General features: G+C 42.5%; 1 protein-coding gene across 3 annotated transcripts in view; it reads left to right on the plus strand.

Moving 5' to 3' along the window:
- LOC118375941 (uncharacterized) overlaps window positions 1–18,231 on the plus strand; it is a 33,783-nt gene extending 15,552 nt beyond the window's left edge. The window contains exons 5-13 of one of the 3 annotated variants that reach the window (XM_052499558.1): window positions 3,843–3,869; window positions 4,020–4,076; window positions 5,423–5,455; window positions 5,756–5,788; window positions 5,901–5,966; window positions 8,652–8,678; window positions 16,126–16,452; window positions 16,669–16,695; window positions 16,848–18,231. In XM_052499558.1, the coding sequence (XP_052355518.1) occupies window positions 3,843–3,869; window positions 4,020–4,076; window positions 5,423–5,455; window positions 5,756–5,788; window positions 5,901–5,966; window positions 8,652–8,678; window positions 16,126–16,452; window positions 16,669–16,691 (593 nt within the window). In that variant the 3' untranslated portion in view covers window positions 16,692–16,695; window positions 16,848–18,231. Of the gene's footprint in view, window positions 1–3,842; window positions 3,870–4,019; window positions 4,077–5,422; window positions 5,456–5,755; window positions 5,789–5,900; window positions 5,967–8,651; window positions 8,679–16,125; window positions 16,453–16,668; window positions 16,696–16,843 lie in introns of all 3 variants that reach the window. The other 2 variants (XM_052499557.1, XM_052499559.1) reach the window with 2 other exon arrangements.
- The last annotated feature ends 8,127 nt before the right edge of the window (window positions 18,232–26,358 follow it).

Here is a 26,358-nt window from a genome sequence, read left to right on the forward strand (position 1 = left end):
GCTTTCTCATCCAATGGGTTTGAGAAGTAGTAGAGAGGAGAGAGGACGCAAGGAGTATGCCACTGAGATTCTCCCCTAGTCGCACAAGTATGCTACGTTCTCCATACAATATTGACCACACCCTTTAACTTTAATGTGACTGTGCATGAGGCCTATCTACAGGTCCATAAAAGGCTGGTTCATTTTAGCTGTGTGTGGGTGTGTGTGTGGGTGGCTTTACCATAAGAAGTAGGGGGTTTCCAGGGTTGGGGAGGTTACATGTATTTAGTTACTCTCCAACCCCCAGGGGCATTCCATTTGGATTAGCAGGGTAGCTCAAGAACAATCATTTAAGAAAGTAGACTAAAATCATTCCAATCCTGATTAAAATGCAACGTCTGTTTAGAGTATTGGATGGCATGGCTCAGATAGCAGCTTCCAGCATGGTACCTTTTCTATCACTTTTAGAAAGCGGAGAACAGAGTAACAGTTTGTTTTGCCGGTCAACAGTTTAGGCCGGTCGCCGATTGCTTTAAATCCTATGTTAGGATTTGAACTCGCCCTTGTAATCCTTGTTGTAATCTGATAGCCAGGGAATTGGTGGGGTCCTCCTTTTTGGTGACCATTGGAAACCAAAAGCTATTTTATTGCTATTAAAATATAGGTTGTGATAGCTGTAGCTTAATTGGTATCTTCATTCATTTGGCCCAGGAGGCTAGTGCCATTTTGGTTTCATGTATTGTTATAAAAAGAAACACAACTGAACAACTTCCCCAAAATATGTCCTGCTTTTTTTTATAAAGCTAGGCTACTTATTGTTTTTAGACCGTTCGTGTTCTCTTCTCCTGTGTCGTTGAAGACAACAATGACTTCCCACCAACATTGTCTTGCTCTCTTCCCACTTTCCACAAAGACCGTTGGTGGGAAGTCATTACAGGCCAACACTGTATGCGCCGTTCAAGTGGCTATAGCCTAGGGGGTCGGAAACCTTTTTCATCTGCAGTGCCAATTTACAATTATTCCTACCATTTCTAAAGTTCTGCGTGTCAGTTATGATTTTCATATATGCATTGTAGGCTACCTAACCGTGCCCAGAAAATGTCTAACTGCCCACAGACTGAAGAATTTTATAGCTGTCTACTAGACAGAGTTGCTGTCCAATCAGCACCACGCCACAGAACTCCACCATGCCTACCTGTAACTAGGAGCTGTCCATTCAGCGCTGCTGAATCACAGACGCAGCCTTTTTAATTTTAATATTTTTTTTAAATTTGACCTTTATTTAACCAGGCAAGTCAGTTAAGAACACATTCTTATTTTCAATGACGGCCTGGGAACAGTGGGTTAACTGCCTGTTCAGGGGCAGAACGACAGATTTGTACCTTGTCAGCTCGGGGGTTTGAACTCGCAACCTTCCGGTTACTAGTCCAACGCTCTAGCCACTAGGCTACGCTGCCGCCCCTAGGCAGCTGCCGCCCCATGCTACGCTGCCGCCCCATGCTACGCCGCCCCATGCTACGCTGCTACGCTGCCGCCCCATGCTGACAAGACTGGGCACACAAGTGCGCCATCGCGAGCATGTTGATTTTGTCCATCCACACTAGACGCAATCAGAACACGCAGGTTGAAATATCAGAACGAACTCTGAACCAACTATATTTATTTGGGAACAGGTTGAAACATTCATGGCCATTTAGCTTGCTGTTGCTAGCTAATTTGTCCTGGGATATAAACATTGGGTTGTACGGTTTCCTGAAATGCACAATGTCCTTTTTTCTGGATCTTTGTAGAATTTTTACCCATTTTGAGTCAAGCAAAATCACGTGTTTGGTACTCTGCCAATTAATCCACGGATAAAAGGGGAAACCTAGTTAGTTAGTTTCTAGTAATTATTTGTATACCTTTTGTTTCCAGTAATCTCTCCTTCAGTCGTCGTCTTCTTCTTCGGACTTTATATGGCGGTTGGCAATCAACTATAAGGTGCATTACCACCACCAACTGGACTGGAGTGTGGACCTCAGTTCATTTTTCAATCACCCACATGGGTATATGCTCCTAAAAACCAATGAGGAGATGGAAGAGGCGGTTCTATTTTAGCGCCCGGCTACGCAGACACTCATTGACACGCGCAATCATTTTGGATGAAATCATTGAATGACATGTACAGTGCATTCAGGAAGTATTAAGACCCCTTGACTTTTTCCACATTTTGTTGCGTTACAGCCTTATTCTAAAATGTATTAAATCGATTTTTTGCCTCATCAATCCACATACAAAACCCCATAATGACAAAGCAAAAACAGGTTTTTAGTATTTTTGATCATTTATAAAAAATGTAAAACAGAAATATGAAATTTACATAAGTATTCAGACCCATTACACAGTACTTTGTTGAAGCATCTTTGGCAATGTTTACAGTCTTGAGTCTTCTTGGATATGACGCTACAAGCTTGACACACCTGTATTTGGGGAGTTTCTCCCATTTTTCTCTGAAGATCCTAAAGCTCTGGCAGCTTGGATGGGGAGTGTCGCTGCACAGCTATTTTCAGGTCTCTCCAGAGGTGAACCTTCGCCCTAGTCTGAGGACCTGAACGCACTGGAAAAGGTTTTCATCAAGGGTCACACTGTACTTTGCGCCGTTCATCTTTCCCCCGATCCTGACTAGTCTCCCTTCTGCTGAAAAACATACCCACAGCATGATGCTGCCATCACCATGCTTCACCTTAGGGATGGTGCCAGGTTTCCTCCAGACGCAACGCTTGGCATTCAGGCCAAATAGTTCAATTTTGGTTTCAACAGACCAGAGAATCTTTTTTCTCATGGTCTGAGAGTCTTTAGGTGCCTTTTGTCAAACTCCAAGCGGGCTGTCATGTGCCTTTTACTGAGGAGTGGCTTCTGTCTGTCCACTCTACCATTAAGGCCTGGGTTGATGGAGAGCTGATGAGATGGTTGTCCTTCTGGAAGGTTCTCCCTTCTCCACAGAGGTACTCTGTGAGTGACCATCAGGTTCTTGGTCACCTCCCTGAACAAGGCCCTTCTCCCCCGATTGCTCAGATTGGCCGGGCGGCCAGACCTAGGAAGAGTCTTGGCGGTTCCAAACTTCTTTCATTTAAGAATGATAGAGGCCACTGTATTCTTGGGGACCGTCAATGCTGCAGAAATGTTTTGGTATCCTCTGCAGATCCATGCCTCGACACAATCCTGTCTCTGCAATTCCTTCAACCTCATGGCCTGGTCTTTGCTCTGACATGCACTGTCAACTGTGGGAATTTATATAGACAGGTGTGTGCCTTTCCAAATCATGTCCAATCATTTTATTTGATCAATTTTAGAATAAAGGTGTAATGTAAGAAAATATGGAAAAAGGGAAAGGGTCTGAATACTTTCTGAGTGCATACTATGTGTACATTTATTTTGCAACAGCAGTGGGGTGTTCAGCATGTTAGCTCCCTTCAAAAAAGCATGTGTATATTTTGTCATTTTTGTCATTGAGTTTGTTTGTCTTCATGCATCCTTGTTGAAGGACTTAGTTGTATGCCTTTTATTTCAACGCACGTGCAGGATTTATCGAGCAAAGTTTGCATTCGTCGTCAGCTGTTTAATGCATCGGTTACTTTCACATAGATTTGAAGTCGGCCTTGTTCAGGTACTGTATGTATGTTGTTTATTGGTGCTCTCATAAATGATGTATTTTTATTGCAGCTTAAGCATGTAAATGTGGGTGAAGTCATACTCAATAGCTGACAGAATGGTTAATGCAGACTTGTACTTTAAGAGGTATTTCTCACTCTGATATAGCTAACACAAGCTACAGAACCATGGATCAACTTGGAAAATAAAACATTTATTTTTTTACTCCTCAGGATTTCTGGTGTGGAAGAAAAAGACAAGTAGGATAATTCTCTGTCTCTTCCTGTCTCAATTCTTCATACTCACTGCTTCACAAAAATGGTAGAACATTTGGATTCCAGTGAAAACAAAGAACCATATGAATGAAAATGTTAATAATGTCTTACATTTTTGTCTTTTTTTCCTCTCAGAATATCCCCAAAACACCTGGATCGACTTTTTGAGAAAGTTTTGTGGTGCAAGGTTTGGTAAGTGTTACCTTAACTAGACTGGTCCATATTCAACCTGCTAATGGGGTCCCCAAAGTAATACAGACACAGCATTATTAATGTATATATTCACAACCTTCCATGCACTGTGATAGAGAGTGTGTGAATTCACAGATGTAATCCCACAACCCAGAATTTTTCCAAGTTCTCTCATCATAACCTTATGCAAACTTTAAAGGGCAAATACCTCCTAAATTCAAGGAACCTTTTCTACTCTATTTGCTGTAAACAATGTCGGTGGATGGTGAAACTTTACAGGGGATGATCAGGTCACCAACCGTGGAGCTTCAGGGATTCTATCTGGGGTTGCCATGGATACAGTTTATAGCACTGTAGGGGAGAAGTCTTCTAGAGATTACTCCAGGAATCAGAATAATATATATAATAATAATAATATTAATAATATTATTAATATTATTATATTAGAATAATATCAATCATCCCACTAACACAGGTAGTAACACTAACACACCTTTTACATGGTACTTCTATGGGGATATTTTGACCATGCAGATATGTGGAGATGTTGTCAGTAATGTGTTTCTCATATTATTTGTGGTGGCATTTATTTGAAGAACATGTTTTAGTGACATCTACATACAGTATGAGAAGGTGATTACTAATGTGAGTTTAAAGTGAGCAGTGTGTGGGCTAGCATATATAAAATGTGTATTATAAGGTTGGAATCTGCAAGGAAAATGTGCTTTAAATTATGTACTTGTGATGAGTATTTGAAATAACCTGCTTGGTTTTGGTTTATCTTTACATCTATGCATTTTTGCACTGTCAAAATGTCACCCATAGAGGTAACACTGTGGATAAAGATTGTCACTGTCACCCCTTGCTAGTTTGTACTGTTAAAAAGCCAATTACTTCACAATCTTCATTCAGGACGTTTTCAGTTCTGAGAACTGTTTCCATGTTGTTTTGTTTGGTATGATTGTTGCTAGTTTAGAGATGTGGCTTGTTTCAGAACGTCTCAAGTCCATTGCAGGTTTTGTGTCTTTAAGAGCTCATGGTTAAACCATTCATCTACTGCAGGGGTAGACAACCCTGGTCCTGGTGGGCCGTAGGAACTTCATGTTTTTGATTTAACCAACCTGGAAGACCAAGTGTGTTAAATTTAGGCAATCACTGAACTGATCAATTAGCTCAGTTGGTCTGGTGTGGCGCCTAGTTGGAACGAAATCCTGCTGCACTCCAGGAACAGGGTTACCTACCCCTGATCTACTGTATGTTACAAATCCAATAGTTGCATCATCATCATTCAATATTGTCACAACAAAGATGTTTGAGAATGCTAAACTGATCTATTCTCTTTTCAGTTAGATCCAGTGATGGAAACAACCAAACCACAGGCAAGTCCTCCAGCTAATTTAAGACATCATGAAGCAGAAGTAGCATTAGAAGTTAGATGCTCATCTGCCTATCTCAGAATATCACAAGAACATAGCAATCAATCTATTTTATTTGAATTCTGTTAATTACTTTAAGTAGGAATTCGCTGTGTAAATCAATGACACTTGATGGTAAGACACAGTGGCAGTCACCTTGAATTCTGTCACTCAGCATCCTTTTCATTGTCATCCAGAAGTGAACACAAATACTAATATGGTTTGTGTATGAGAATGCGAAGCTCAACTTTTCTGTCTTCTCAGTTAAACTCAGTGATGGAGTCCAGCCAGAACAAGGCAAGTAATCCAGTTAATTTAAGACTGTATAAAGCAGAAGTAACTTCTTAAAGAGCATTTGAGGTCGTAGGAGAGAGGCTGTAGTTAATGTTTTACTTCTGTGATTCTGCAGAGACGGTTAGGCTACTGTCCAACAAAACAAGGGATGATGACACAGACAAATTGCAGCGGAATGGAGGTGTGTATGAGACTTAAGCGGATGGTTTAACCTGTAACAGATCTGGAATCAGTGCTTTGGCAGTTACAGTACACCCAATCCATATCTGTTCTGGATTATTCATATAACTGACTGATTCTTAAAAGCTAAATACATTATACTGTGCATTACAAATATAAAGGGTTAATCTAGAACAGGGATGTCAAATTCATTCCATGGAGGACTTCGTGTCTGCAAGTTTTTTTTCTTTCTTTCAATGAAGATCTAGACAACCAGGTAAGGGGAGTTCTTTACTAATGAGTGACCTTAATTCATCAATCAAGTACAATGGATTAGAGGACGACCGATTAATTGGAATGGCTGATTAATTAGGGCTGATTTCAAGTTTTCATAACAATTTTTGGACATCGATTTGGACATTTTTTTTTGTTTTTTGTTACACCTTTATTTAATCTTTATTTATCTAGGAAAGTCAGTTAAGAACACAATCTTATTTTCATTGACGGCCTAGGAACAGTGCGTTAACTGCCTTGTTCAGGGGCAGAACGACCGATTTTCACCTTGTCAGCTCGGGGGATCCAATCTTGCAAACTTACAGTTAACTAGTCCAACGCTATAACCACCTGCCACTCGTTGCACTCTACAAGGAGACTGCCTGTTACGCGAATGCAGTAAGCCAAGGTAAGTTGCTAGCTAGCATTAAACTTATCTTATAAAAAAAACTACCAATCATAATCACTAGTTAACTACACATGGTTGATGATATTACTAGATATTATCTAGCGTGTCCTGCGTTGCATATAATCTAACTGAGCAGACAAGAGTACAAGCATACAAGTATCTGACTGGGCAGTGGTAGGCAGCAGCAGGCTCGTAAGCATTAATTCAAAAAGCACTTTTGTGCGTTTTGCCAGCAGCTCTTTGTTGTGCGTCAAGCATTGCGCTGTTTATGACTTCAAGCCTATCAACTCCCGAGATGAGGCTGGTGTAACCGAAGTGAAATGGCTAGCTTGTTAGCGCGGTGCGCGCTAATAGCGTTTCAAACGTCACTCGCTCTGAGACTTGGAGTGGTTGTTCCCCTTGCTCTGCATGGCTAACGCTGCTTTGAGGGTGGCTGTTGTCTTTGTTCCTGGTTCGAGCTCAGGGAGGAGCGAGGAGAGGGACGGAAGCTATACTGTTACACTGGCAATACTAAAGTGCCTATAAGAACATCAAATAGTCAAAGGTTAATGAAATACAAATGGTATAGAGGGAAATAGTCCTATAATTCCTATAATAACTACAACCTAAAACTTCTTACCTGGGAATATTGAAGACTCATGTTAAAAGGAACCACCAGCTTGCATATGTTCTCATGTTTTGAGCAAGGAACTGAAACGTTAGCTTTCTTACATGGCACATATTGTACTTTTACTTTCTTCTCCAACACTTTTTGTTTTTGCATTATTTAAACCAAATTGAACATGTTTCATTATTTATTTGAGACTAAATTGATTTTATTGATGTATTATATTAAGTTAAAGTAAGTGTTCATTCAGTATTGTTGTAATTGTCATTATTACAAATAAATAAAAAAATCGGCCGATTTAATCGGTATCTGCTTTTTTTGGGGGGGGGGTCCTCCAACAATCGGTATCGGCGTTGAAAAATCATAATCGGTCGACCTCTATAAGGGAGGAGTGGGGCTGCATTCCGAATACGTAAAAGGCACACCCCCAGCCCTCAAATTAAGTGGACACTTCTGATGACGTATGACGAGTTGACACTTGAAGGGCAAGGGAGGAATCTATGAATGAATGAATGAATGAATGTTAAATGGACCGCCCTTGCCAGGACATTTGTCTCTCATTTGTCCCACGGTTGTGTTTTCAGTCGTCATGGAACCACAGGTAGCTGTTGTGATGGTGCTTAATATGCTCTACAGTCATTTATGATAGCATTTCCTATCTTGGCTAGAAGACATCGAATACTGCCATCCAACGATATTGGGTAAATCAAAACGTATTATGTGTGATGTCAGGGAAAGTTGAAAGCTAACCAAACAAAAACATCATTACTTTTATGAGATGTTTGTGCCGTCAGGTGAATTATTAACTTATTTACATTATTCTTTACTTACGTATGTTGACTTCTCCATATTGATGTTGGTTTTACGTTTAGGCTGACTTCTCTTAGCAGATGTACAATCATCACGAATTGTATTATGAGGCGTTTCAGGCCCAGGAGTGAACAGAATTATACACTCGCCCACTATCACAAACGAGGTCTGAGGGGTTATGTTGCCAACTTCCTTGCTTGGCTAATTGTTTGGACCGCCGGCAAAGATGGCTGCGGGGATTCCCCCAAGGGCGTAACGCAAGTGTAAGTGGAGGAGGGTGTGTCTTTTACATGTCTGGAATGCAGTCTGAAAATCGTCAGACATTCGGCCCTCCGTGGAATGAGTTCGACACATGACCTAGAGGGTTACTAGAAATTATCTGATTAGAACGTTTGTCCTTCTGTTCGCTTTTGCAGATAAACCTAGTAGATCCAACAGTCCTAAAGATGAGTCAAAGTTTTATTGTAAGAAGACACAGTGGCATTCACCTGGAATTTTGTCACTTAGCATCCTTTTCAATGTCATCCAGAAGTGAACACAACCAATGCTAATGTGGTCTGTGTACGAGAATGTTAAGCTTAACTTTTCTTTCTTCTCCTCATCTAAAGGCAGTGATGGAGTCCAGCCAGACCCAGGCAAGTAATCCAGTTAATTTAAGGCTGTATAAAGCAGAAAAAACGTCTTTAAAGATGAACTATGCAGAAATCGCTTCGCCATTTCCTGATTTCTAAAAATCTAGTAGTTAAACTAAAATTAGGCCATGTGAAGAACAAGCAGTCATTGTGTAGAGAATCATTGTACCAAAAATGAAATATATTTTCCAAACCAAAAATGTAATATATTTTCCATAACCAAAAATATTGTATATTCAGCTGTTTTGAAGCTGGTGTAAAAAAAAAAAGTAGAAAAGAACAGGAAGCATAGAAGAGAGCTACTGCTTCTTAGATTAGCTTTCAATGAGAATGAAAGCTCTAGAATTCACATTTCTATGAATTTGTTTGGGTCTCCCAAAAAGTTCCATATTGTAGCTTTAAGCAGTGTTTTATGCAGTAGGAGAGAGGCTGTAGTTGATTTCTGTGTGTGGTTCTGCAGAGGTTACAGTGGCCATCACCAGAAATCTGTTTACATTTAATTAGGAACCTTTACTCACGTGTGTGTGTGTGTGTGTGTGTGTGTGTGTGTGTGTGTGTGTGTGTGTGTGTGTGTGTGTGTGTGTGTGTGTGTGTGTGTGTGTGTGTGTGTGTGTGTGTGTGTGTGTGTGTGTGAGAATGCACAGCTGTAATCCCAACACCCAGAATATTTCCAAGTTTTATCATCACAACCTTATGCAAACTAAAAAGGGCAAATACCTCCTAAATTCAAGGAACCTCTTCTACTCTGTTTGCTGTAAACAATCTTGATGGATGGTGTAGCTTTACACGGTACACAGGCAACAATGAAAATGATGTTGCCCCGAATATCGTTTATTGCGCTGTAGGGGATGATCAGGTCACCAACCGTGGAGCTTCAGGGATTCTATCTGGGGTTGCCAAGGATACAGTTTATAGCACTGTAGGGGAGAAGTCTTCTAGAGATTACTCCAGGAATCAGAATAATATCAATCATCCCACTAACACAGGTAGTAACACTAACACACCTTTTACATGGTACTTCTGTGGGGATATTTTGACCATGCAGATATGTGGAGATGTTGCCAGAAATGTGTTTCTCATATTATTTGTGGTGGCATTTATTTGAAGGACATGTTTTAGTGACATCTACATACAGTATGAGAAGGTGATTACTAATGTGAGTTTAAAGTGAGCAGTGTGTGGACTAACATATATAAAATGTGTATGATGCAGTTGGAATCTGCAAGGAAAATGTGCTTTAAATTAAGTGCCTTGATGAGTATTTGAAATAATTTGTTTGGTTTTGGTTTCTCTTCACATCTATGCATTTTTGCACTGTTAAAATGTCACCCATAGAGGCAACACTGTGGATAAAGATTGTCACTGTCGCCCCTTGCTAGTTTGTATGTTCCAAAAGCCAATTATTTAATGTGCCTCAGTGTGAGTCTTATTCTTTATTTGATCTGTCAATCAGAACATTTTGACTTATCAGAACTTCCATGTTTTGTTTGAACATCTGAAGCCCTTTGCAGGTTTTGTCGTCATAAAGCAGAAGTAGCATAAGAAGTAGCATAGATGCTCATCTGCATATCACAAGAACTTAGATGACTATTTTATTTTAATTCTGTTGATAACTGTCAGCAGGAAGTCACTGTGTATGATGCTATTCCTACTGGTATACTTTATTGGGAAGTTATTCTTGTCAAAATAGAAGGTTAGTAAGTGGCAACTTGTAGGTGAGTGGGGGCCAGTACTACTAATATCTACACCATATTGCTGACAGTCATTCTGAAATGATACCTGTTCTACCTGTATTTACAGTAGATCTTAGGTGTGCATATACGGTACGGCAGTTGTTTATTAGTGTTCTCTGTTGTGTCCTCATTATTGAAGTAGCTTAGAGTGTAAATGTAGGATAAATCTTCCAACAGCTCATTGCTTGTGGTCTTGCAGTGTTTTTTCCAGACTTTTTCATACATACTCTTAGATTTTCTGAAATCATCAGCAAATTTTAGACTCTATTAGATGTGTATCTGAATATCTCAGAATATCATAGGAACTTAATTTTCTAAGCTATTTCTTCTGAGATGGTACTTCCACAGAACTTTGCTAGAATCAAGCATTGATGATCGTTCCAAGCAGATGAAGGGTTTTGCTGAAATATTATTTGGTGCAACTGTGAACAAAACTCCCCTCTGTAAGCTCCACTACCTGTAAGCTCCACTACCTGTAAGCTCCACTACCTGTAAGCTCCACTACCTGTAAGCTCCACTACCTGTACGCTCCACTACCTGTAAGCTCCACTACCTGTACGCTCCACTACCTGTAAGCTCCACTACCTGTACGCTCCACTACCTGTACGCTCCACTACCTGTAAGCTCCACTACCTGTACGCTCCACTACCTGTAAGCTCCACTACCTGTACGCTCCACTACCTGTAAGCTCCACTACCTGTACGCTCCACTACCTGTACGCTCCACTACCTGTAAGCTCCACTACCTGTACGCTCCACTACCTGTAAGCTCCACTACCTGTAAGCTCCACTACCTGTACGCTCCACTACCTGTAAGCTCCACTACCTGTAAGCTCCACTACCTGTAAGCTCCACTACCTGTACGCTCCACTACCTGTACGCTCCACTACCTGTAAGCTCCACTACCTGTAAGCTCCACTACCTGTACGCTCCACTACCTGTAAGCTCCACTACCTGTAAGCTCCACTACCTGTACGCTCCACTACCTGTACGCTCCACTACCTGTAAGCTCCACTACCTGTACGCTCCACTACCTGTACGCTCCACTACCTGTAAGCTCCACTACCTGTACGCTCCACTACCTGTAAGCTCCACTACCTGTAAGCTCCACTACCTGTAAGCTCCACTACCCACTACAGACAGGATAGGAGTCATACAGCCCTTAGCTGGGGGAGATGATTTATAGACAAACTTTGTTATTCTGTCCTCAGGGACGGCTGGCAACAATGCCAACAGTGTAAAGCCGGTTACAGAACCTGAAGAAGGTTAAGACACTAGCTAGGTTTCCATCCAATTGGCCACAGATTTTCATGAGAATATTCTAAAATCTGCATAAAAACAATATGCATGTTTTCCCACCAGAGATGTGTTTCCATTAAACTGACTTGTAGCGGATAAAAGGCTGTGCGTGATGACGTGGTGCACATAAAAATAACATTTGCAGTTAATTTCCCATCTACTGAATAAAAAATAAAACTTAAGTGGGTTTCCATCCCATTTTCAACTCTACTGATGGTTTTTCACCCAAAAATGTGCCCTCTCGCCAACAGCTCTCAGATACAGTGTGGGCATAGCATACATGATAATATTATTATGGACAAAAGTCAGATTATTTTTTTATTTGTCAAACAGCAGCCAAATCAAATCAAATCAAATTGTATTTGTCACATACACATGGTTAGCAGATGTTAATGCGAGTGTAGTGAAATGCTTGTGCTTCTAGTTCCGACAATGCAGTGATAACCAACAAGTAATTTAACTAACAATTCCAAAACTACTGTCTTATACACAGTGTAAGGGGATAAGGAATATGTACATAGGATATATGAATGAGTGATGGTACAGAGCAGCATACAGTAGATGGTATCGAGTACAGTATATACATATGAGATGAGTGTGTAGACAAAGTAAACAAAGTGGCATAGTTAAAGTGGCTAGTGATACATGTATTACATAAGGATGCAGTCGATGATGTAGAGTACAGTATATACATATGCATATGAGATGAATAATGTAGGGTAAGTAACATTATATAAGGCAGCATTGTTTAAAGTGGCTAGTGATATATTTACATAATTTCCCATTATTAAAATGGCTGGAGTTGGGTCAGTGTCAATGACAGTGTGTTGGCAGCAGCCACTCAATGTTAGTGGTGGCTGTTTAACAGTCTGATGGCCTTGAGATAGAAGCTGTTTTTCAGTCTCTCGGTCCCAGCTTTGATGCACCTGTACTGACCTCGCCTTCTGGATGATAGCGGGGTGAACAGGCAGTGGTTCGGATGGTTGATGTCCTTGATGATCTTTATGGCCTTCCTGTGACATAGGGTGGTGTAGGTGTCCTGGAGGGCAGGTAGTTTGCCCCCGGTGATGCGTTGTGCAGTCCTCACTACCCTCTGGAGAGCCTTACAGTTGAGGACGGAGCAGTTGCCGTACCAGGCGGTGATACAGCCCGCCAGGATGCTCTCGATTGTGCATCTGTAGAAGTTTGTGAGTGCTTTTGGTGACAAGCCGAATTTCTTCAGCCTCCTGAGGTTGAATAGGCGCTGCTGCGCCTTCTTCACGACGCTGTCAGTGTGAGTGGACCAATTCAGTTTGTCTGTGATGTGTATGCCGAGGAACTTAAAACTAGCTACCCTCTCCACTACTGTTCCATCGATGTGGATAGGGGGGTGTTCCCTCTGCTGTTTCCTGAAGTCCACAATCATCTCCTTAGTTTTGTTGACGTTGAGTGTGAGGTTATTTTCCTGACACCACACTCCGAGGGCCCTCACCTCCTCCCTGTAGGCCGTCTCGTCGTTGTTGGTAATCAAGCCTACCACTTGTGTCGTCCGCAAACTTGATGATTGAGTTGGAGGCGTGCGTGGCCACGCAGTCGTGGGTGAACAGGGAGTACAGGAGAGGGCTCAGAACGCACCCTTGTGGGGCCCCCGTGTTGAGGATCAGCGGGGAGGAGATGTTGTTGCCTACCCTCACCACCTGGGGGGCGGCCCGTCAGGAAGTCCAGTACCCAGTTGCACAGGGCGGGGTCGAGACCCAGGGTCTCGAGCTTGATGACGAGCTTGGAGGGTACTATGGTGTTGAATGCCGAGCTGTAGTCGATGAACAGCATTCTCACATAGGTATTCCTCTTGTCCAGGTGGGTTAGGGCAGTGTGCAGAGTGGTTGAGATTGCATCGTCTGTGGACCTATTTGGGCGGTAAGCAAATTGGAGTGGGTCTAGGGTGTCAGGTAGGGTGGAGGTGATATGGTCCTTGACTAGTCTCTCAAAGCACTTCATGATGACGGAAGTGAGTGCTACGGGGCGGTAGTCGTTTAGCTCAGTTACCTTAGCTTTCTTGGGAACAGGAACAATGGTGGCCCTCTTGAAGCATGTGGGAACAGCAGACTGGTATAGGGATTGATTGAATATGTCCGTAAACACACCGGCCAGCTGGTCTGCGTATGCTCTGAGGGCGCGGCTGGGGATGCCGTCTGGGCCTGCAGCCTTGCGAGGGTTAACACGTTTAAATGTCTTACTCACCTCGGCTGCAGTGAAGGAGAGACCGCATGTTTTCGTTGCAGGCCGTGTCAGTGGCACTGTATTGTCCTCAAAGCGGGCAAAAAAGTTATTTAGTCTGCCTGGGAGCAAGACATCCTGGTCCGTGACTGGGCTGGGTTTCTTCTTGTAGTCCGTGATTGACTGTAGACCCTGCCACATGCCTCTTGTGTCTGAGCCATTGAATTGAGATTCCACTTTGTCTCTGTACTGACGCTTAGCTTGTTTAATAGCCTTGCGGAGGGAATAGCTGCATTGTTTATATTCGGACATGTTACCAGACACCTTGCCCTGATTAAAAGCAGTGGTTTGCGCTTTCAGTTTCACGCGAATGCTGCCATCAATCCACGGTTTCTGGTTTGGGAATGTTTTTATCGTTGCTATGGGAACGACATCTTCGACGCACGTTCTAATGAACTCGCACACCGAATCAGCGTATTCGTCAATATTTCCATCTGACGCAATACGAAACATGTCCCAGTCCACGTGATGGAAGCAGTCTTGGAGTGTAGAGTCAGCTTGGTCTGACCAGCGTTGGACAGACCTCAGCGTAGGAGCCTCTTGTTTTAATTTCTGCCTGTAGGCAGGGATCAGCAAAATGGAGTCGTGGTCAGCTTTCCCGAAAGGGGAGCGGGGCAGGGCCTTATATGCGTCGCGGAAGTTAGAGTAACAATGATCCAAGGTTTTACCACCCCTGGTTGCGCAATCGATATGCTGATAAAATTTAGGGAGTCTTGTTTTCAGATTAGCTTTGTTAAAATCCCCAGCTACAATGAATGCAGCCTCCGGATAAATGGTTTCCAGTTTGCAAAGAGTTAAATAAAGTTCGTTCAGAGCCATCGATGTGTCTGCTTGGGGGGGGATATATACGGCTGTGATTATAATCGAAGAGAATTCTCTTGGAAGATAATGCGGTCTACATTTGATTGTGAGGAATTCTAAATCAGGTGAACAGAAGGATTTGAGTTCCTGTATGTTTTCTTCATCACACCATGTCCCGTTAGTCATGAGGCATACGCCCCCGCCACTCTTCTTACCAGAGAGATGTATGTTTCTGTCCGCGCGATGCGTGGAGAAACCCGTTGGCTGCACCGCCCTGGATAGCGTCTTCCCAGTGAGCCATGTTTCCGTGAAGCAGAGAACGTTGCAGTCTCTGATGTCCCTCTGGAATGCCACCCTTGCTCGGATTTCGTCAACCTTGTTGTCGAGAGACTGGACATTGGCAAGAAGAATGCTGGGAAGTGGTGCGCGATGTGCCCTTTTTCGGAGTCTGACCAGAACACCGCCGCGTTTCCCTCTTTTTCGGAGTCGTTTCCTTGGGTCGCTGCATGCGATCCATTCCGTTGTCCTGTTTGTAAGGCAGAACACAGGATCCGCATCGCGGAAAACATATTCTTGGTCGTACTGATGGTGAGTTGACGCTGATCTTATATTCAGTAATTCTTCTCGACTGTGTGTAATGAAACCTAAGATGACCTGGGGTACTAATGTAAGAAATAACACGTAAAAAAACAAAAAACTGCATAGTTTCCTAGGAACGCGAAGCGAGGCGGCCATCTCAGTCGTCGCCAGAACACATTGCCAACTATCTATCATCATGTCACCAGAATAAGACCCTGAATATTTATTTGAAAGGAGCATCAAACTCATCACCTTGGACTTTCACCACCCTGTGAAGTTCATCATTTATTTAGTCTGTAACCTAATAAACTGCGTACTTTCCAGAGTCGTAGTGGCAGGACCACACGTCATTGCGTGACTCCAAGTTTACTTGAATATGATCATTATTAAATAAATATTTGTGCATAAAAACGTTTCCACTGTCATTTCTCACGTAATTAATTTGACAGACACAAAGATCCCACCTTGTCTTGTGTATTTTGTCGACATTTGGAAAGTTTACTGACATCATTTGTTTCCAACAGGCTGGCCTTTAAAAAATATTTATCGGACATGTACTTACATAAAAAGGTTGGCTGGACACCTGGTTACAGATTGAGGTTAAAGTGGCGTTACACTGGAATTCTACCGTCAAATATGTTGAGGATTGTTAGAACAAGTCGGGTTTGAAAAACATTGTGGTGGGAGGGCTTGTCCTGTCTAAGAAAACACTGTCTGGGAAACACTGGTGGTTCAGTAGAGAGGCTGTAGAACATGGTTTACCCTCTCTGTTTGTTTCCTCAGTGGCCGAGTCTAAAACGGATGGCAGCGCTGCACCAGTGGGCGAGGATGAGTCTAAAATGGATGGCAGCGCTGCACCAGTGGGCGAGGATGAGTCTAAAACGGATGGCAGCGCTGCACCAGTGGGCGAGGATGAGTCTAAAACGGATGGCAGCGCTGCACCAGTGGGCGAGGATGAGTCTAAAACGGATGGCAGCGCTGCACCAGTGGGCGAGGATGAGTCTAAAACGGATGGCTGCGCTGCACCAGTGGGTGAGAATGAGTCTAAAACGGATGGCAGCGCTGCACCAGGGGCTGACCTGAACGCAGCTGAAGGAGAGGCAAAAGGAGGTATGTATTAGAAAGGGATAGTAAACCTTAAGTCCCTCTAAATGCATCAGGATAAATGTACAGACCTCAGTCTCAAATAGATGGGAAAGACTGGCATCTTAAACTGTCATAACAGAGCAGGAATTAGTGCCATTGTAATTACAGCATTCTTGAATCACATTAATTCTGAATGGTTTCATTTCTCAAGTTCAGTTCTCCTATTGTGTTTTCTTGCAGGGAAATATGATTCCGTATTGTAGGACGGTAAGTTGGAGTGTGATAACAATGTAGACTGTTTTCACTTAATTTCCCTTTATTGTGCAATACTTCTTGCCACACTCTGGTCAACTCACTATAAGTAGACTGTTAGTCTGTTACCAACTCTTGTTCCTACTAACTGACGCCTCTCTAGACAGGGAACTGTGGACCAGAGGTACGCAGAGGATCATGAAGACAAGAGAACCCACCGTCTCACCTGAGTTACCAGCACTGGACGACAAGACATTCTAACGTTCAGAGAACATTTCCATAGCAATAGACTGGCTTGTGTTCGGTGAAACTGAGGTCCATTTTTAACAGTCACTTGTCCTTTCTAAACAAGTGTGCTTTATAAAAACAAGGAGTGGGAAATGTGTGGCAATAGTTTGACCCCTAGAAGACCTTTTTAAAATTGAAAGTATAGAAATGCACAAGCCCAACAAAGAAAAGCATCATATTAAAGCTTTGATCATAAACCAACTCAAACTTGGATGCAATAAGGCTTTCTTGTATCAGATATAACCAGCAATCAAATGAATAGTCAATACTGTCAGTAGTCCAAAGGTCAAAGTCAAAAAGAGATTCAGTTCAACCAAAAATGTCCTTTAAATCCAGGATTCCCAAGATTCAATTCAGTTCTTTCCCAAAAAAGGTAAATCCACAAAAAATATAAATTATATTCCAATAGTAAGAGCAGGAGAGTCGATCAACAATTCACATTCAATCAGATACACTCATCATTCCGTGGTGTTGAATGGAAGTCCTTAAATCCAGTCATTTCCCTTTTATTGGCAAATAATCCAGTGGAACAGGTTTAAACTACACCATTACGGAGCTATTTTACTTGCATAGTTTTCAAAAAAGCATTTTCTCTTTGTTCCTCACACCATAGCCTAGCCACACACACATGACCACATACTTAAATTGACAGGTATCATTTCTGGCCAATCAACAGATTATCCACTTTGTGGCACTTACATCATGGCAAGGAATACATGCATGACCATTAATTCTGTTTCGTATCACATTTAATGTGGCAACATTACACTCGTTAGTTTATTTTAATCTTGTTTAGTAAGTAATGTCCAAAGCTGCCCTCTTCTACTCTGCATATGTCTGATCTTCCACCTGTCCTCTCTTCTATTTAAGAACACAATTATTGCCAGCAAGTGTTATGCACATGTCAAGATATTAAGTAAACAAGCAGAGGAATTTCCATGCCCTGAACCGTAGGCCTACTGTATTTCAACTGAATTTGCTTGTTTTTATGCTTATATTGACATGATCATTTTCCCTTGTTCTACATGAATCCTAGTGTATGTGGTTTGTGTGTTGTTTGTGTGTTGTATGTAAGAAGTTTGGATAAAAGCCTTTATATATTTTGCAAAAAACCCTCAGGCCAAATATATTTAAATATGAAAATAACAAGGGGTGCTGCTGAGAATCTTTGTCATAGTATTTTTCTCCGCTCATATAGGAGTATTTTGTTTATATTACAACACACACACACATATATTTATATATAAAAAGTTTGGAAACCTATTCATTCAAGGGGTTTTTCTTTATTTTGATAATTTTCTACATTGTAGAATCCTAGTGAAGACATTAATGAGGCTGGTAACTCTAATGAACTTCTCCTGTGCAGCAGAGGTAATTCTGGGTCTTCCTTTCCTGTGGTGGTCCTCATGAGAGCCAGTTTCATCATAGCTCTTGATGGTTTTTGCAACTGCAAAATAACCAGGGATGTTGTCTTGATAAGTGTGTGAATTAGACAATTTTCTTGTCCTGCTAAGCCTTCAAAATGTGACACATACTTTTGGGTGTCAGGGAAAATGTATGGAGTAAAAAGTACATTATTTTCTTTAGGAATGTAGTGAAGAAGTTGTCCGAAATAATATAAATAGTAAAGTACAGATACATTCTTAGCATTCTCTCAACCAGCTTCATGATGTAGTCACCTGGAATGCATTTCAATTAATAGGTGTGCCTTGTTAAAAGTTCATTTGTGGACTTTCTTGCTTTCTTAATGCCTTTGACCCAATCAGTTGTGTTGGGACAAGGTAGGGGTGGTATACAGAAGATGTCCTATTTGGTAAAAGACCAAGTCCTTATTATGGCAAGAACAGCTCAAATAAGCAAAGACAAATGACAGCCCATCATTACTTTAAGACATGAAGAACTTTGAAAGTTTCTTCAAATGCAGCCGCAAAAACCAGCAAGCGCTATGATAAAACTGCCTCTCATGAGGACCGCCACAGGAAAGGAAGACCCAGAGTTCTCTCTGCTGCAGAGGATAAGTTCATTAAGGTTACCAGCCTCAGAAATCATCAATTAACTGCACCTCAGGTTGTTCAAGTAACACACATCTCAACATCAGCTTTTCAGAGGAGACTACGTGAATCAGTCCTTCATGGTCGAATTGCTGCAAAGAAACCACTACTAAAGGACACCAATAGGAAGAAGACTTGCTTGGGCAAAGAAAGACGATCAATGGACACTTAGACTGGTGGAAATGTATTTTTATCTGATGTTTCCAAATTTGAGATTTTTGGTTGCAACTGCCGTGTTTTTGTGAGAGGCAGAGTCGGTGAACGGATATCTCTGCTTGTGTGGTTCCCACCGTGAAGCATGGAGGAAGAGGTGTGATGGTGTGAGGGCGCTTTTGCCGGTGACATTGTAAGTGATTTATTTAGAATTCAAGGCACACTTAACCAGCATGGCTACCACAACATTCTGCAGTGACACGCCATCCCATCTGGTTTGCGCTTAGTGGGACTATCATTTGTTTTTCAACAGGACAATGACCCAATACGCCTCCAGGCTGTGTAAGGGGTCTTTGACCAAGAAGGAGAGTGATGAACTGCTGCATCAGATGACCTGGCCTCCACAATCACTCGACCTCAACCCAATTGAGGGTTGAGGCAAAGGATGGCTACATTGAGGAATCTAAAATAAAACCAAAAAATTACAAAAAAGTTTTACTTTCACTTTTACGTCATGTCTGCTAGGTAGGCAGGCGTAAGACTGCCACAGTGAGTCAACATACTACAAAAAGTCGGTAGCTACAAACAAACTAGCAAAATTACTTCTAAGAAAAGGCTCACACTTCATAGCGTCACTTTGACAGAAGCGATACTCTGCGCAGTATCATCAGGTAGGTTATTCTGTTGCACAGGTTGTTGTCTGGGTGGCGCAAAACGCTTCTTTTAAAGATGCACTCGTGTTTATTACAAGTTACTGGTCTGTTATGTGTGCTGATTACAAACAAGGATATCACAAGTCAATACAGCATAATCTTACGACACTGCTAATAAAAACACAGATACCTTAAAAAATGGAGGGGCGTGGATCAGAAAACCAGTCATTATCTGGTGTGACCTCCATTTTCCTCATGAGGCGCAACGCATCTCCTTTGCATAGAGTTGATCAGACTGTGGAATGTTGTCCCACTCCTTTTCAATGGCTGTGCGAAGTTGCTGCATATTGGCGTGAACTGGAACACATCGATCCAGAACATCCCAAACATGCTCAATGGGTGACATGCCTGGTGAATATGCAGGCCATGGAAGAACCTGAACATTTTCTGCTTCCTGCAATTGTGTACAGATCCTTGCGACATGGGGCTGTGTATTGTCATACTGAAACATTAGGTGATGGCGGTGGATGAATGGTACGACAATGGGCCTCAGGATCTTGTCACGGTAACTGTGCATTCAAATGGCCATAGATAAAATGCAATTGTGTTCATTGTCTTTAGCTTTTGTCTGCTCATACCATAACTCCACCGCCACCATGGGGCACACTGTTCACAAGGTTGATGTCAGCAAACAGCTTGCCCAAATGACGCCATACGCGCTGCGCTGTCTGTCCTCTGCCTGGTACAGTTGAAACATTTGTGGCATTGTGTTGTGACAAAACTGCACATTCTAGAGTGGCCTTTTATTGTCCCTAGCACAAGATTCATCTGTGTAATGATCATGCTGTTTAATCAGCTTGTTGACATACAGTGGGGAGAACAAGTATTTGACACACTGCCGATTTTGCAGGTTTTCCTACTCACAAAGCATGTAGAGGTCTGTAATTTTAATCATATGTACACTTCAACTGTGAGAGACGGAATCTAAAACAAAAATCCAGAAAATTACATTGTATGATTTTTGAGTAATTAATTTGCATTTTATTGCATGACATAAGTATTTGATACATCAGAAAAGCAGAACTTAATATTTGGTACAGAAACCTTTGTTTGCAATTACAGAGATCATATGTTTCCTGTAGTTCTTGACCAGGTTTGCACACACTGCAGCAGGGATTTTGGCCCACTCCTCCATACAGACCTTCTCCAGATCCTTCAGGTTTCAGGGCTGTCACTAGGCAATACGGACTTTCAGCTCCCTCCAAAGATTTTCTATTGGGTTCAGGTCTGGAGACTGGCTAGGCCACTCCAGGACCTTGAATTGCTTCTTACGGAGCCACTCCTTAGTTGCCCTGGCTGTGTGTTTCGGGTCATTCTCATGCTGGAAGACCCAGCCACGACCCATCTTCAATGCTCTTACTGAGGGAATGAGGTTGTTGGCCAAGATCTCGCGATATATGGCCCCATCCATCCTCCCCTCAATACGGTTCAGTCGTCCTGTCTCCTTTGCAGAAAAGCATCCCCAAAGAATGATGTTTCCACCCCCATGCTTCACGGTTGGGATGCTGTTCTTGGGGTTGTACTCATCCTTCTTCTTCCTCCAAACACAGCGAGTGGAGTTTAGACCAAAAAGCTCTATTTTTGTCTCATCAGACCACATGACCTTCTCCCATTCCTCCTCTGGATCATCCAGATTGTCATTGGCAAACTTCAGACGGGCCTGGACATGCGCTGGCTTGAGCAGGGGGACCTTGCGTGCGCTGCAGGATTTTAATCCATGATGGCGTAGTGTGTTACTAATGGTTTTCTTTGAGATTGTGGTCCCAGCTCTCTTCAGGTCATTGACCAGGTCCTGCCGTGTAGTTCTGGGCTGATCATTGATGCCCCACGAGGTGAGATCTTGCATGGAGCCCCAGACCGAGGGTGATTGACCGTCATCTTGAACTTCTTCCATTTTCTAATAATTGCACCAACAGTTGTTGCCTTCTCACAAAGCTGCTTGCCTATTGTCCTGTAGTCCATCCCAGCCTTGTGCAGGTCTACAATTTATCCTTGATGTCCTTACACAGCTCTCTGGTCTTGTCCATTGTGGAGAGGTTGGAGTCTGTTTGATTGAGTGTGTGGACAGGTGTCTTTTATACAGGTAACGAGTTCAAACAGGTGCAGTTAATACAGGTAATGAGTGGAGAACAGGAGGGATTCTTAAAGAAAAACGAACAGGTCTGTGAGAGCCGGAATTCTTACTGGTTGGTAGGTGATCAAATACTTATGTCATGCAATAAAATGCAAATGAATTACTTAAAAATCATACAATGTGATTTTCTGGATTTTTGTTTTAGATTCCGTCTCTCACAGTTGAAGTGTACCTATGATAAAAATTACAGACCTCTACATGCTTTGTAAGCAGGAAAACCTGCCAAATCGGCAGTGTATCAAATACTTGTTCTCCCCACTGTACCACACCTGTCAGGTGGATGGATTATCTCGACAAAGGGGAAATGCCCACTAACAAGGATGTAAACAAATTTGTGCACAACATTTGAGAGAAATAAGCTTTTTGTGCATATGGCAAATTTCTGGGATCAGTTATTTCAGCTCATGGAACCAACACTTTACATGTTGCGTTTATATTTTGGTTCAGTATACATAGTTATAGTTGTTGGTTAGAAGTGGAAGCAAAGGTGGTGGATAAATAACACATTTTACTGAGGCCTTTTACCATTGAAAAGAATGGTACCGGTTCCGGTCTTAAGTGGGTATTTTCCTCTCTCGTGTTAGTATACTTTTACCGTGTGGTGTGAGCATGCTTTTCCTGTGTGAGCTCATGGTTCATCCATAATATCTGGCATGCTCACGCGAGAGGGAACAGCTGGCTCTGATCTACTTACTTCCCCCTCCTGCTTGCCTCACCCACCCCACCCAGAAACAATTATCCAGTGTGATGTCTAACCCTGGGGAACCCCCTCCATGGGGTCTGGGCAATAAGTAGACCAGAGAGGCCCCGCTCCGATCAGAAAAAATTGGATAGTGGGGCTTCTTGCTTTCTCTACTTTCTCTGGGGGAAGCATTATAAGTGTTGATTTTGGATGCACTGTGAGGCCTGGGTAATTTTGTAATATCTCAATAATTGTAGTGTCTCAATCATGATGATACCCTCAGTTAACTCCAGCGGCAGTGAGTGGGCAAAGTGGGCAGCTCAGTAAGTTAATGTAATTTTTTAATACCCTTTAAAATAAAGTGTTACTCTGGCTTCTAATTTGAATACATCAATACTATTTTATATGTTTGGAATGTCTGTTTTTCCAGATCAGCTTAATCTTAAGGTGGGGCGTGAGCTCGTGTTGATGCCGGACAAGTCCACAGTGCCTGACTCCATCACAAGCATCATATGGAAGCATGGGAAGAACAAGGTGGCAGACTGGGACAAGGATTTTGGTGGTCTGGACATCTATGCTGCCTTCAAATAGCGTACAACCCTGAACCAGACTACTGGAGAGCTGAGAATCAATGGATTGATGAAAACTAACAGTGGAGTTTATTCTGTGGAGTGTAACAGCAGAGCCCCATCTGTTTAGCTATAAAAAGTTTTGCATGTTATTTTGGTGTTAATACGTGTCACATATCAGTTTGCAAACTGTTGTATGTAACCTGTTAGTAACCCAAGTGCCTCACCTTAATAATTTGGTCCCATTCCCCTTCATAACAGCCTAATGTTCTGACTTGGTGGTGCACATGTAGCCTATAGCCTGTTTTAGAGAAATGTCATCATATATTAGTATTCAAATAACTTTCATTGTCTGCTTATATGCCTCCTTTATTTATCCTACGGTTCTGACTTGGTGTACAGGGATAATATTTTAAGAACGGACCATGTTCTGAATTCTGTCATTGTACATTTCAAAAGTCTTTGTAATGATGACGCTGTGACTCGAGAAGCAGGTGAAACGTTTAATAAAATAACAAATATGAAACGAGACAGGGAAACAGTGGCGACCATGCATGAACACAGGAACAATACTGACAGGAATGAACGTGAGAGAGGGACAGATAAAGGGGAGGTAATAAGAAAGATAATGGCGTCCAGGTGTGAATCATAATGATCTGCAGGTGCGCTTAATGATGGATGCCAGGTGTGCATAATGATGAATCCCAGGACCGATGGTTAGTATTCTGGCGAAGTCAAACACCGGAGGGGAGGAGCAGGAGTAGACGTGACAGTGCTGAACAAATAGTTATTGTGACTACGCCCATTTTAGCTCGCTCATTAATGTCATAATCAAAATTACGGATTGCCTTCTAATACACTCATCGTTCCCTTATGCCATAGTTTGTACACCTAAATTGTCAGTAGAAACCACATTTGTTTAAGCAAGTCAGCCAGATCAGCTATGTTATTTAAAAGTCAGTAAATGAGTCTGAATGAATTGTTTCGATGCCAGATAAAGCTCCGCTGATAGCCAGTAGTAGCGGTGGTAAGGATTCCCTCCATGATGCTGAAAAGAAGGGTCTGCTGTTGGGCGCCGATGGCCACTGTTATAGTGCAATTAATGGAATTGTTAGTGTTGAGTTGTGGCTTTGCTGGCATGCAGCTACCATTTTATTTACTTTTTGCCCCACCAAGATCGCCACTGTTTACAAGACATAAACTATCTGTCATCAGTACCTTGTTATATGTGTGTGTTTGTGTATATAGTGCTGTGAAAAAGTATTTGCCCCCTTTCTGATTTTTTTCTATTTTAGCAACATTTTGATCTTCAACCAAAACATAATATTAGATAAAGGAAACCTGAGTGAACAAATAAAACAACATGTGGATACTTGAGGGTTTTGGCGCATGAGCTGCTCGTTTCAGGTCCTTCCACAACATTTAGTGGTGGTAGCTATTCAAGTGTGTTAACTTCTGTTCAGCGTGGGAGCCAACACGATGCAGAACAGACCCCCAATATGCAGGCTAAGTGGAGCAGGCACTGTGCGCAGTTATGGGGGACATCTGCAGCACCGAAAGTAACAAAAATTCTAGTGCCAAATCATTTTTCATGTTCTAGTATTGAAAAAGTAACTTATGATTCCGTATACCGTGCAACACTATATCAAGCATTTCCCCAAATTATTCCTGTTTCTTTCCTCTATTTACAGAGGCAGTCCCCAAACCTACAATCACTTCTTCCTGTAACCCAGACTAAACCTCCTGCACTCTGACCTGTGAAGGTGACACCACTGATGCTGAACCAGTCACCTACAGCTGGAAAGTGGGAGAGGGGCCGTGGGAGGTCTTAGACCACATATGTCAGAGTCAAGGCCCGCGGGCCACATCCGGCCCGCGAGAAGGTTTTTTACGGCCCCTGGGATGATCTTGATTTATTATTAGAACCGGCCCGCAGACCGCAGCAAGCCGGCAGCCCGCAGATCTTTTACACGCACCAATACTACATTTCCCACAATGCAACGGTGACGCACCGAGCAGTAGGCTGCTTCATTTCAATATTTATTGGCACAGCAGTTGTCAGCATCACAGTAAAATTAACTTTCAGATACCCATCAAAAATGGCAAAACGGAAGGTGGACACTGAGAACCGGGGTTTCAAACAAGGTGGGAGTCGGAGTATTTGTTCACGGAGGTAGCTGGAAAACCTGTGTGTCTTCTGTGTGGAGAAAGTGTGGCGGTACTGAAAGAGTATAATCTGAGACGACATTATGAAACGAAACACGCGGACAAAAACAAGAATATGGACATGGAACAAAGGCTACAAAAGGCAGAGGAATTAAAACGAGGCCTCAAATCTCGACAGGCTCTGTTCAAAAAAGCCAAATCACAAGGCCAGGCTGCTGTCAAGGCCAGTTTTATTTTGGCAGAAGAGATCGCTAAATCAGCCCGGCCATTTACGGAGGGGGATTTCATCAAAAACTGCATGATTAAAGTTTGTGACGAAGTTTGCCCAGAAAAAAGGCAACTCTTTTTAAATGTGAGTCTGAGCAGAAACACCATTGCCGAGAGAGTAGACCAGTTGTCCATCAATCTAAAAGAGCAGCTTGTGAAAAAGGGAAAAGATTTCATTGCATATTCCTTGGCTGTGGATGAGAGCACCGACATTTCTGACATTGCCCAGTTGTCAATTTTCATCCGCGGAGTGGACTCCAGCCTAAGCGTGACAGAGGAGTTTTTGGCTTTACGTCCTATGCATGGCACAACTACGGGGCATGATTTGTATGAAGAGGTGTCAAGATGTGTAAATGAGATGGAGCTGCCTTGGGAAAAACTCGTGGGTTTGACAACCGACGGAGCACCTGCGATGTGTGGACACAGGAGCGGACTGGTGGCGAAGATACGGGAAAAGATGCAAGAGGAAAACGCGACAGGTGAGCTGACAGCTTATCATTGTATCATACACCAGGAAGCGTTGTGCGGTAAAGCCTTGAAAATGGAGCATGTAATGAGCATCATCACGCGCACAGTTAACTTTATCAGAGCCAAAGGTTTGAATCACCGCCAGTTCAAGGCATTTCTGACGGAGTTAGAAACGGAGCATGGTGAT

This window comes from Oncorhynchus keta, chromosome 37 (genome assembly GCF_023373465.1).
Source record: "Oncorhynchus keta strain PuntledgeMale-10-30-2019 chromosome 37, Oket_V2, whole genome shotgun sequence".
Lineage (NCBI taxonomy): Eukaryota > Metazoa > Chordata > Actinopteri > Salmoniformes > Salmonidae > Oncorhynchus > Oncorhynchus keta.